This window comes from Etheostoma spectabile, chromosome 19 (genome assembly GCF_008692095.1).
Source record: "Etheostoma spectabile isolate EspeVRDwgs_2016 chromosome 19, UIUC_Espe_1.0, whole genome shotgun sequence".
Taxonomy (NCBI): Eukaryota; Metazoa; Chordata; class Actinopteri; order Perciformes; family Percidae; genus Etheostoma; species Etheostoma spectabile.
The window spans coordinates 2,115,011-2,128,632 of NC_045751.1; the positions used below are offsets into that span (position 1 = coordinate 2,115,011).

The window sequence follows — 13,622 nt, forward strand, 5'->3', positions numbered from 1 at the left end:
CTGGCTTATCCACCTGGCGCGCTACTGGCCGGTTTAACTTGATGACAATAGAGAAGCAACCAAGCAGCTTCTTGTTTACATTCAACATAGCGGCTACCAAACGCCACCAAAGCGCAGCAACCCGTTGATGCCGCTGTTGTTTCTACGTCACCCGGGTCGTTGGTCTGATTGGTTGAAGGGCTACAGAGTCATTTGAACTATGCCCGTTGGTCCCGGCTCTTGTGCAGAGAAAATACAGAACAGACTCCCCAGACCAACGCTCAATCTCAAATCTATTGAACTTGGCTTGGTCTGGTGATAGCCAGACTAATGTGGACTCTCAGCTTTGATAGAAGTTGGTTGAATTTGAACTTAATGATTGATCATTTTACTTTTGTGACCAGAGACTTGACTTCAGATCCAAATGGTGACATTCATCAATCTAAATTACTATATCTTTAAACCGTTAACCTTTGACTTTCCTTACCAAATTTCAGATCCTTTAAAGATAATTTCACAAGCTATCAGGAACCTTAAGATATCTGTAGGATTGAAGTTCCAGGCTCCAGGATTTCTTTTGGGAAATTATCTTGGAGCTTTGCAAAAGAAAGAGTTGTGACTAAGCAGTGAAGAAACTAAAAATAAATAATAAAAAAATAAAAAAAATAAATCCTTGTAACTGATTTTAGCTTTGCCTTTTCCTTCATAACCTCATCTGGTTTGAATGACTTTGAAAGTCAATCCATCCATTAGTTCAGTTCATCTCTATCTAAACTCTTTCTCTCCTGTTTCCCTTACTTTTCCCTCTACCTGCTCCTAGTTTCTGTGTGCTATGGTGTTTTGGGAGTCCATGTCTGTGGCAGTTTACACTTGTGAATCTGACCCCTTCTCTATACTTTATTTGTATTGTATTCATTATTTTATTTTTAAGGTGTCACCAAGTACTGTGGCAGTCTTCCCTGGAAACAAAGTTCTTTGAATATTGTATCTACAGCACATTACTAAAGCAGACATCACCTTATATGGTTATTTTTAGTATAGGTCAAAGGGGATTTTCCAGACCATCTGATCAGTGGTGCTCTTTGGCAGTAATGGAGAACGAAATAATATTATTACAGATATGCCATATTGTCCATCTCTTGGTTCCATTAGTGTGTGTGTGTGTGTGTGTGTCTTGTTTAACTACATTTGTGGGGACCAAAAACTGGGAATACAGTATACTTATGGGGTCCTGACACCCTTTGTGGGGACAAAATGGGTCCCCACAACTTAAAGGGCTGTTTGAGGAATAAGACTTGGTTTAGGATCAGGGTTAGAATTAGGTTATGGGGGGGGGGGGGGGGTCAAGGTTAGGCATTAGGTTGATGGTTAGGGTAAGGGGTAGGAATTCATTATTCAATGACTGGTCCCACAAAGATAGTGAGACACACGTGTGTGTGTGTGTGTGTGTGTGTGTGTGTGTGTGTGTGTGGAGAAAACAACACTATTTGTGTTCCTTTATACTGTGCAGACTATGAATATGAGTTTCTGTGCATTGCTGCTAGTATATATACATATACGTATATGTACTGTCACTGTATGTGTGGGAGCGTGAACAGTAAAATGGACTTCCAGCATGTGTGGTTGTGCACATTACTGCATTATTATTCCTTATGTGCATTCCAGGGCAAATAAGTTCCTTGAGATTTCAGAAAAACCTGTATTTGCTGCAGAATAAAGGGAATTTGCGTACAACATGCATCTCATCAAGTTTAACCAGGCCTTTCAGTAGCACTTTGCTACCTGCTTACTGACTAATGTCCCCTGGGCGTTCCTATTCTCCTCCCACTCGAGTTGGCATAAATTGGCCAAAGACACAAATAAGGCTGTCCATGTGGGACTTAATGGCAAAACGACAGTTTATCCTTTCTGTGGACATCTCTCCTTGAATAATCACAACAGGGGGAAAGCACAGCCAATTAAATTGTACCATGTAATGAGAGGCAGCAGCTCATGTGGTGGGAAATGTCTTACCCAGGCAGGGGAATGTCTTCGAGACTCTCTGATCATTTCTTCCCTCTCTCCGAGGGGCATGAGGAGGATAGTGGAAAAATCTTATTTGGAAGGTGTACTTAAAGAAATCCATGTAGGCATAAATCCTGACATCATCGAGTCTGCTCAACACGTTCTCCCCTCTTCCCCCATTCATGCTCCCGTTTTACTAACTATCAGACTGAGGGAGTGATAGAAGTGGAGAGATGAGTGGATTAACAGATGACTGCGTAGGGATTGAGTAAGATCAACCTTGAGAGGACTAAAAGTTTGTGGTGAATATGTCAGACTGTGTGTTTGCTCTAAAGATTTGGAGAGAGGGAGGACAATCAGATGAGGTCCTTTTGAGGCAAATGGACACTCTGGATTCCATTGTTCCTCTCTGTGGTGCTTGATTTATCTACATCTTAACTTGAAATATCCTTCATCATGACTCAAGTGATGGAGGGGATTCTGGTAATTAATTAGTTGATGAGAGAATGATGAATGACATGAAAGCTTGCACCAAGGGAGTATTAAAGCTAAGGGGAAACAGACTGCTCATGGATGTTATGATGGATGCTGTATAAATGCCTCATAAATGTCCAGGGAGCCTTCGGTAATCGTGTGTGAATGTATGTGTGTGAGAATGCATATTCCATGTTCTGCGGCGTGATGGGATGGGCACTTAGAGTGCTGTGTCATTAGAAACAAGAGCTTGGCTCAGTTTCAACTGGAAAAGCCTATGGGTCTGGCCGTGGCGTGAGAGCATTTTCGCCTCTCAATGGAGGCTTTCACTCTCATTTGCCATAACTAATAAACCACGCTAAAGCTGTGTGTCACAATAAATCTCAGCTCCTCGACTGGCATGACTCACTCGGCGGTGCAGAGAAGCCAAAGAGGGAGCGTGCGTAAGTCGGCCGGTGTGTGAAGAAGTGCGCACGCCAGTGAGTTAATGAGTGAGCAAGCAAACAAACAAGTGGTAGGGCGGAGTGACAGAAAATAGTGATAGATGTTGTGGGAGAGAGAGTATTAGGTGACAAAGACGGACACTCACTCCATCACTCTACTGAATGTAAATCAACTGTGACAAGAAGAGCTTAGGGCATAAAGATTCCCAATCGGCGTCAAGCATTGGCGAGTGCTGTAGGTAAGAAGGTGGGGATGTAAGCTTGCTGGCTGGGACTGAAACATTGCCCCAAAGCACTTCATGGAGATGAATGGTTTAGACCATTAACGCCACTGCAGAATCTCAACATACCCCACAGGCACACAAATGTGCTGCGCCGAGATCACTGCAATGTGTCGCACTCTTAGGACCCCTGGAGTGAGACCAAAGCTCCAGCCTAGGGCCAGGTGTTACCAACACTAGCACACACAAAACACACACACACACACAAATTCTCAGGCAGATTATTCAAAAGCGCTTTTATAACTGAACTGTGATGTACTACAAAAAGTGCACAAAAACACATTATCTCCCTCCAAACACACATGCAGATTGTAAGATCTTTCTCACTTAAACAAAGTGATACATTCAGCAATATCCAGATGGCTCGTTCATAAATAAATAATTAATGGAAGGAAAAAATAATTCCTGACGTCATGCAAGCTCTGTCAACCTCTTGACTCCTTACAATTTTAACTGTTACCCGTTTTGCATGGTATTAGAATAAAGGTTCTTGGATTCACAACTTCGTCAATGCAGGTGCTTTTAAAACCACAGGGTGTTAATAATCAATCGGGGTCGATTAATAAGCCGTGAAGGTATAGCAGGTGAGGTCATGCTTTAGCCAAACCCGCATTAAATGACCATTTATTCGGGGGTAGCGGTATGCAGAAAGTGCTTAATGAGTCAATCCAGAGTCGGTAGATAAATTACCATTAATGCACTAATGCAAATAAGGCCATCAGACAGTCTCCACAATTTACATAATGTTATGATCTTGAATATTTTGGACGTGATCCATTAACACAGTGCCGTTTGGACTACGTATTTTTGTATTCAAGAGTTGAATGTGAATTTTGTCGTTAGCACTCTCACTATGACCATAAAAAACATCTTACAGTAAGTCATCATCTTTCAGCCTCCAGTGTATATTTTAGTATGACTTTCCTGTCTTTTTCTCCATGTGAAGATGATATGCACCCCAGCTCTTCATTGTTCACACTGCAGTGAAACATCATCTGTGCAAGCAACGCTGATGTATTTCAGACATGACTGGTCCAGTAATCCCATTACTGCAGCTACAGCATCAATCTTTTAATTGCACTGTCACTGGGGCAATGTCACAAAACACCTGCATTGTTATACAGTTAACTGGCATAGCGTATGAAGGGTGATCAGATTTAGTACATATGTCAGCAAGGCCAGGATCATGCCAAGTGTAAGCCCAGCAGATGCAAAACAGCTGGCATTGTGCTCAGCTCACCGGCTGATCCCAGCTTCAAAGGCATGCTACAAGGTACCCTTTGTGAGAGTGTGTGTGTGAGAGAGAGAGAAAGAGACTCTCTGTATATATGGAAACCTAGTCTGGTGCACTGCGTTAACGTGGTTCTCTTTTGTTTTTGAGGCACCTTAAAAGCTTAAAAGACAGATGCAGAGGTGACTGAAATCCACATTGTTTCACAGTATGATAGACAAAGTCATTTCAAATCAAGGTATTTAAATAAATGGATTTGGAGCAATGGATTCTGTGTGTTGTTGTGTGTTGATTGCCACTCCTTGCCAATCCAATGGCTTTACAATTTGGATTCACATGCTTTTGTTCTGTCAATATTCCCACTCTGTGACACGAATGGTACAGCATGGTTAAATTGCCCTACCATTTTTAAGTCAATGTGTCTCAGAGACATAAGTGCACTTAGACATAGCGTTAGTGGCTGGGGGCTAGCCTGTACAACATCTCCATATTGTATGTGATTATCTGCTTTTCTTGAGAGTGGGTGGGTCAGGAGTGTGATGAAAATTGCTTGGCTTTTGTGTGATTCTGGGCTCTAAGTGTGAAGAAAAATGACTGCAATCCATAGATGAGGCTAATGGCCTTAAATAATACACTTGGGCATAGCTGCCAGATAAATCGGCATTCATGGAGTTAATAATGGGCCTGATACAACCTTTAAGCATAATTGCACAGCACATTGTTGACAAGGAGTCATATTTTTTCAACAGAAAATGATAATGACTTCTTACTCATTTAGTTTAACCTGCAAGCAAGAAGCATCTTGCCTGGCACAGATAACATTGTTTTATCTCAGATCCCCAGTCTTGTCACAAGGTCTTCATCCAAACAACTAAATGGTAATTAAGTGCTGGCAATCTCAGCAAAGGTGTTTTCACCACTCTTTTTTTCCAAGTGTCAACACGATGCACACTGTCTCCTCCTGTGGATGTCGATGCAGTTTTTAAAGTTATACTGTACTAAGTCACGTTTTGAAATGAACGAGTGGAGCCAACAATGAGATTTCCACTTGAGCAGTGTCCGGCAGAATGATTAACGAGTTGGTAGACTGGGTGGAGATACAGTGATTTTAAGTTAGTACAACTTCAGTTCTCCCCTTGCTTTAATGTCATTTTATATGCTAATATGTAGGGTGTGTGTGTGTGTTTATGTTTATTTGTGTTACTAATATAATGTGTGTGGGAGAGGGGCAGGGGGGTGTAATATAGGCTGCAGCTCTGTGCATTTGTAGTGTGTATGTACTGGTGTGTGTGTGTGTGTGTGTGTGTGTGTGTGTGTGTGTGTGTGTGTGTGTGTGTGTGTGTGTGTGTGTGTGTGTGTGTGTGTGTGTGTGGTTTGTATGTTAGTGCTGTGGGTATGAGTGTAAGAGCGAATGGAATAGACTCAATTTAAATCAAATTAACATGCAGGCAAATTAAGCAGAGGGATTTAATTTGAGCTGTTGTAAAAATGCTAATTTCAGAGCAGCCCGGAAGCTCATATGCAAATACAACACTATTTTACAATAATTTATATTAGGCTAGGCAAGTATAAAGCACACACAGCCTGATGTCATCTGGGAAATAGAGTATCATTAGCTTTCGGACTTGCTACGAGGTGATCCTAACAGGCATCTTCCTCATATACAAATATAAAAACACCACTACTAATCAGAATGATCATCATCTGCATTCCAACCACAAAATACTAGAAACAACTTTAACACCGGCAGATGCTGTTGGATTGTTACTGCGGTACTGCTAAACAAATTACTCCTCGTAGAGCAGTGCACACTCATAAATGTGTAACTTGCGCCTACATATGGGAAACGCATTCTTCACATAAAAACAGCACAAGAGTCGAATTCAAGTGTCAAAGGAAAGAAAAAAAAAACTTCTTTCCTGTGATTATTTGACAAGCATTTTAAATCTTAATGTTGCATTAAATTGTGAGTCATTTTGACCCCGGCTTTGCTTGGCCCACACTGAAAATGCTCAAAAGAAGTGTCACGTCACTAGACAGGAGCGTCACCTTTCATTACTTGCTCAAAAGGATATGCACATACTTTGATGCATGTAGATGTTGTGAGTGCGTGCGTGTGTGCATGCCTCTATACATGGCTGGTTGTAATATATCAGTGAGAGAAATGAGGTCTGGGTGGTAACATCTTAATGTTTAGAGAGGCTGGAGGGGCCAGTCGATACTCATTCGACATGTTAAAAGGAGCATGCTGGGGACTCACCATGCCATCCAGCAGCAACAACGTTGAATCAATTAAAACACTATTAGGCCCAGGGTTTGACATGGCCCAACACTGCATGGGGTAGTAAGTGCGGTGGTGTTTGGAAGCTGGTTTTCCCGACTAATGTCTCTTGGCGTATTTCACTAAGCATACTACTGTATTTTTTTTTATATGAATTTGTTCATTGAGGGGAAAAAATCCTTGCCTGGCTCCGCCCCCCTACATACTTCTGCTCCATTTTCATTCCCCTTCAGTATCTCCGTCTGGGTTTGTGATATATTCTCGGGATTTCTCCGGTCAAATCTTTATCGGCCCAATCAGCAAACAGAGGGAGTGGCTGAGAACAATGACGTTGAGGTTTGGTAACCTTCGGCGAGTTCCGTAATGGCGGTGGAGAAAAATGCGGTCCGTTGTGGAAACGCTGCTGAATATTCAGAAGTTAAAGGCTGCCCAAGAACAATCTTTGCTGAGTTCTGCTAATGGCCATGATGTTGTGGGCATCTCCCCACGGGGTTCGTGAAAAGTTTGATTTTTTTGGATGTTAGTGGTGAAGGAGTTAGTTAAGGCTAACGTTAGCGTTGCTAATGCTAAATATAAGCCTTGTCGATCTCCCCTCTTGTTAGCCTGGTCCTACCCGACAGTACGTAGGAGGGCGGAGCCAGGCTAGCAGAGTGGCTCTGGGCTGACCAGGCTAATGGACCAGAGTCTGGTAGGACCAGGCTAATGGACCACAGATTGGTAGGACCAGGCAAGAAAAATCCTATATCAGTCAGCACTTTGCACTTCTGCGGTTCAGCTAGCTCAATCGGGATAGGTCAATGTGTTGCACACTGTAGCTCAATCACAAAATGATGCCTCTGGGAACTTTTGTAGTTATTGAATTGAGACACACTCAACTCCTAAAGCCAGCTTTTTTTTAATTTCCTCATTTCCCTGTCCGACTCATAAAATAATCTATTGAGTTAATGGACGGCCAAGTTATTTAGTGCGGATTCCCACAGTTTTAGCCCGCTTCATCCCTGCCCAGGTGGAGATGTTAAAGGCTTCCAGCTTTCCTCTCATCCTCCAATGCTTCCTTATTGCATTACTGTTGAGCAGACAACACAGAGGAATTGTTTGTTGCCTCCCTGCTCTTCCTCTCTCGTGCTCTGTCCCCTTGGCCCACCAGGGACAATTATGTCCTTCTTTCAAACTATTGCCAGGCCCAATTTGCCACACAAATTAATTGGTCCGCATTTGAAAAGCGAGGGAGATAGGGTGAAGGAGAATGTGAGCGAGAGCAACAGAGAGGGAAGGCCAAAGACAAAACAATGACAGAGTGAAAACAAACCAACAGACCAAATGAACAGCCCGTTCTAGATCATTTTTAAATCCACCGTCTTCTTCCCAGCTACATACAGGTCTCGCTTGGAAACATTTGAAAGAAGAACAAATTTGGGGGCACGCCCATTAACACATTTAAACAGCAATGCGTGTTTGTTCGGGGGCCTGATTGGCATTTTACATTGAGAGGGGGCTGCAGTGTCTACTGTGTAGGGTGGCGAGCAGGCCTGGCTCAGAGGATCGTGCCATCTGTTGAGCAGGCCGACTCAGCCATTTTCTGCTCTCACGTGGCTCATATCCACCACAGCCGGAGGCAAGCTCACACCCAAATGAATCCAGAGCACCAACAGAGGGCAGTTTTCCCTTCAGAAATCCAACCCGGCTTTTGATGCTGGGGGTTAGTCTGGAGTAGACTACCCGCTAATGGAAGTCTTTCTGGTCCTCTGGGGGAGATGCATACACAGCGGCACAGTAGAGGAAATAAAGAAGCTGCTCAGTTGCTGGAAGGGGCTATTGCACTGCTTCCAAACAGCAACGGGGGAAAGTGCGGCTAGGACAAAGACGCAAACGGAAACACATTAGAAAGAAAAAGCCCAAATAAGAAATGAGGAGAAAATTGGCAGGAGAGCGATTAGAAAGAAAAACAATAGAAGGGACTTGGGAAGGGGAGGAACAAAACATTTGCATGTGGGAGATCAGGCAGTGCAGGAACAGAATGGAGCTGATATAAATCCCAGGGCTAATATGCACTTCCTAAAGTGGATCTGGCTGTAAGCAGACATTTGCGCTCGTACCTCGGTTGCAGACAGGGCAAGCACCTCATCCCCGTGACCTTCCTGACTCCCACACACCCCCTCAGTCATAAACAGACAGCCACTGTGGCTACCTCTTGATAAGTTTGTTTTGGCTTTGAAATGATGACCCAGCACAGCTGTCTAAGTAGGCTGTGAGGTAGCAGCTGCTCGCAGCCTGACAGCTAAAGGAAGGAAATTAAAGGGGGGGGGTTGCATAGAGGTGTCAAGATTTTGGGACTGCTGACTGCACTTGTGCAGGTCTCTGTTACATGTGTGCTCAAATGTGACTGTGGAATGTCTGGACATGCGAGAGGGGAAGGTTTGACAAGACAGTTGTCTGAGGCAAGGTTTTGGCAATAGTCTTTTTTTTTGTTTTCCTCATCAAATGCTGTTATGTAAATTTACACTAGACTGTGGAAGATGGGAGTTTCTGAAAAGATAACTACCAAAGAGCCCCCTCAATGGTAACGTTTATCGACTGTTAATGGCGTTTTGGGAAGGTCCCGTAATTAAATTGTGTCAATAAATCCTGGAGCTGCACATAAAGCGGGGGATAAACGGAGGATACATTTCTCCACTTGCCTCTTCCCCGCTGTGAGACATATGTGGCGGGGAGGCAGAGAAGAAAAATAAAACGCATTAGAACAGATTGCAGGGAACATTTCTCAAGCACAAAGTTGCGAATCTAGCCCATCAATTTCACTTTGCTTGGCTTTGTTGTATATGACCTTGGGTGAATGATCCCTTCAGTCAGAGATATGCAGCTGAACTGAGAGCATTTCAGTCGTTGCAAAGGGAGCAATAAAACTTTTATTCATCCCTCTGTGAATCCAGAAGCTAATGATTCATGGATCTTAGTGTAAAAAAAGAGAGGGTGGGAGAGGGGGGTGCTTTGGTGCAGGACCAGAGCTCAATGAGGTTTGAAAACTGTTGTCACACATCAATGGCCAGGTGTCTTGAAGTCAAGTAACTCAATTTCAATAACTTCTCATGATGAGATTCTTAGCTGAAGCCGGAGCATTTCTGGTTCACATGATAGTCTGTACAGCAGGAAAAAGGAGCTGGAAAATAGGGACTTGAACACATTTTGATAGTTTGGTGGGATGGTGGGATGGATCATTGTATAATATAGGTTTGTGGGTCTCCCGTTGTGTGTGTGTGTGTGTGTGTGTGTGTGTGTGTGTGTGTGTGTGTGTGTGTGTGTGTGTGTGTGTGTGTGTGTGTGTGTGTGTGTGTGTGTGTGTGATACAGGATTGCTTCAGACATGTTCAGTACTCTGCTTGGAAGAATATACGTGTATGACATGGCCAAAAATGTTAAAACAAAATAAACCTTTTTTAAATGACCTTGTTTCATTCGTAAAAATACACCTTATCCTCCCCCCATTTTTCAATGAGGCAGTTTAAAATGTTTTTCACATCACACTCGTTTTGCAGATGTTGCATGTTGGACAACAATTGGTTTCCAAACTAGTTGAGATGTCACAAAATCTTCTCATATGGACACGTCATGAACTCAGACTCTGCACATTTTTCTGTGCAGTATTTGAGTGGAAAGGGAATTTACATTTTGTATTTTTCTATACCATAACTGATACAGATTCTGTATTTCCCCCAATGATTTAAACTGTGGCCCTAATTTACTAAAACCTAACCGAATCAGATTGTGTATTTTAATTTTAAAATTTTTTAATAATGCCACTAACCGCTCATATTGGTAGTGGTAATATCTCCCCAGTGTATCAGTACTCTCACCATAGAACAAACCAGCATGTCTATTTCATTAAGAAGTTTCATTTATTTCATTAAGTATTGATTTAAGTTGCATGTGTGCTACGTGTCTGATCAATAATAATAAATAAAAAAAGGACAAAACCAATCCCAGCCCACCCCCAACCCTGCAGGACAGAACACTTGAGGCCCACATGAAGGCCAACGGTCAACTTACTTTGAGCGTCGGCGAGGTGGAGGAACAGACCCAGGACAAGCAGCAGCGGCAGCAGCAGCGTGGGTCTGGCTCTGTGCATGGTGGGACAGCTTGGCACCAGCATGCTTTGGCAGCCTCGGTGGCGCTGGCTCACAGAGCCCTGTGAGTCAGTCTGGTCTGATTTCTCAGATGCAGGGTATTCACAGCCTATGCAAGGCAAGGAGGGATGGGGAGAGGGAGGGAGGGAAAAAAGGAGAGAAAAGAGAGTGAGGGACTGAATGAAACAAAGCTGTTTGGCTCCACGGGTTTTATCTATCCCTGCACATTTCTGACATGCCCCCACACAGCCTCAGCTGGAGCTGACAGAGGATAGGAAGAGGCTGATGTGCTCACGGGGTATGTTCTGACAGTTCTCTAAATGGAATAGTCACTTCACACAATGTGTGTGCACGTGTGCACGAGAGGGAGAGCGATAGAGAGCGATAGAGAGTGCGAGAGAGAGAGAGAGAGCGAGAAACCACACAGATGAAAGGGTGGACTAATAAGATTTTGTCTTCACAGCTTTGGTCGCGAGCACCAATTAAATACGCTGTATAATAAGAGTACATTTTAAGTCCTCCAAAGATCAGTGTTGATATCTGTTTCACATAAAAAGTGCCTCTGTTCCATGAAATACAGGAAATATTCAGAAATGCCAAAAGCTATTTCAAATTTCTTCAGTTATGGGTTGAAGTCATTTTGACCATCAAGAGACTGCTGGGACTTCCTTGAGTCTTTTTGTTTTAAAGTACAATACGGGATTCAAATGCCATCTTTTATTTACACTAAACTATTCCATCTGTAGCTCAGATTTATGCTCCTCACACCACACGTAATCCATAGTCCAGCCGTAGCTGCTTTATAGCACTAAATGCCTATACAAAGTGATGGATTAGCTTAGCTTTAGCACACACACATTTTCTCTCCAGCGCCGCTCAAACAACAAATACAATCCATAAAACAGAGTGGCCAAAGTGTTGCCAGTCATGTTTCAACCCTTTATCGAAGGGCCACTACATTGGCTGTGAAAATCAATGTGACACAGCGAGCTAGTATTAGCTGCAGACCGGCTCTATCCCTTGTCATCCATTTGCTTAAGCCACAGCCTGATCCTTAGTGATGGATGCTCTGCGGTAGTCTTGGGTTCGTAACTCGGCTCCCAGCTAATCCAAGCGTGTGAGCTTTAATACATATTGTACTGCTGGCTAGCATGCTAGCTAGTCCTCCTGCATTGCTATGCAGGATAATGTTTTTTCAGCTGTGGCGACGTGTACGAGTGGACCAGTACATGAGCTGTGTACCATGACATTTCAGACGCTTTATGCACCATGAGATCAAACACGCAACATGTCAGATCTGTTGAAGTTTTGGGATTCTGCCGTTTCAGTAGTCTGTTTAGGAGGCTGCAACTGTGCATATAAATGATTTTGCTAGAAATAATATTTTATTGGACTGTTTATCTGCATATTTGACTGCCACCCACTAAAATAAGAATTGAACAGACAAACAAGCCCCCCCTAAGCCCAATCAGCAAGCCCGATGATGACAAAGTACCTCATTTCCCTGTTACCAATCATCCTCTTTCTCGCCCCTAGCTTTCCCTCTTTCATTTCTGTGGGCTGTAAATGGCAGAAAAGACGGGAAGATAGCGCACCTGTCACACTCGATTTGTGTTGTGGGGAGATAGACACGACTACCTGTCTCCAAGCGCCGCTGGGCTAGCAGCAAGCGCAAGAGCGGGGGACGTGTGGCGAAGGGAATCAATTTGAGGCAATCTCATCCCCCGCGCGCACGCACACACACACACACACACACACACATACACTCACTTACAAACACAAATGCGTATACATATGCATACATTTGAGCACACTAGACAGAATTTTCACATGAGTAGCATTTGTAGCGACTGTGGATTTGATTAGAATCAACTGGACTTGAGAACCTGAGCAGGGCGTGAGGGCATAATGCTGCCGTGTGATCAAACGTAGTGCAGATACAGCTGTCTGTCTCCTACAGTTATTGTTTTACGCATCTGCCCCTGCAAATCTAAGCGATAGCCTTTGAGTTAATTAATGTGTAAATTTCCATAATGACGTGACATTAGGCAGCACACAAGAAACAGTACTCAGCAGCCCTCCCTTTCTCTATTCCCACCTGGCATGCATGCACACACACACACATTCATACACACACACAAACATACACACACAGAAACACACACACACACACCCACACAAGCAAGGCATTTATACACCACACACACACACACACACACACACACACACGCAAGCATGCACACACACACGCTGATAGAGGCAAACAAAACCATCTGTATGTTGTGTAACCACCAGCAAGACAACCAAGAGGCTGTGCCATGTGAGTAAATACAAGAAGAAGCTAATGTAAGCACAACTAAGCCCTCATCCCCCCGAAAACCTTGATTTATAGAAAAAATGAAAGCAATTGTATTTGGTGTTGATTTGTGGTGTTAATTTTTACAACTGAATTGCACTGCAGATTCCTTCCGAATGTGCTAAGGGGACACAAGCCACCTGGCAGAGAGGCAGCAGTATGCCAATTGCATTGTTATCTGACAATGGAGTAATCCTAAATACGGCAGGTTTTTTTGTATGAAAGCTTGTGCTCATGCCATGTGTAATAACATGTATGAGCATGTGGATAAGATGTGAGTAAGAATGATCCTTTCCATTCCCATTTGTGCACATAAAAAGACTCCCGCAAAGGCGCCTCCACCTTTGCCCGCTTTCTCCACAACATGGCCATTTTGCGTCATGCCCCGTACCTTTCCTTTCATACATTTGGTGGCATTGATGCTTCCTATTGAACGTTTATTACAATAGAAAG

The 13,622-nt window shown here is 43.4% G+C and overlaps 1 protein-coding gene across 44 annotated transcripts in view; it reads right to left on the reverse strand.

The window, feature by feature from the left end:
* Positions 1 to 13,622, reverse strand: part of LOC116669415 (receptor-type tyrosine-protein phosphatase delta) — a 370,303-nt gene that overhangs the window by 82,110 nt on the left and 274,571 nt on the right. For all 44 annotated transcript variants that reach the window (XM_032499288.1, XM_032499284.1, XM_032499283.1 and 41 more), the window contains one exon: positions 10,737 to 10,922. In XM_032499288.1, the coding sequence (XP_032355179.1) occupies positions 10,737 to 10,839 (103 nt within the window). In that variant the 5' untranslated portion in view covers positions 10,840 to 10,922. The remainder of the gene's footprint in view (positions 1 to 10,736; positions 10,923 to 13,622) is intronic.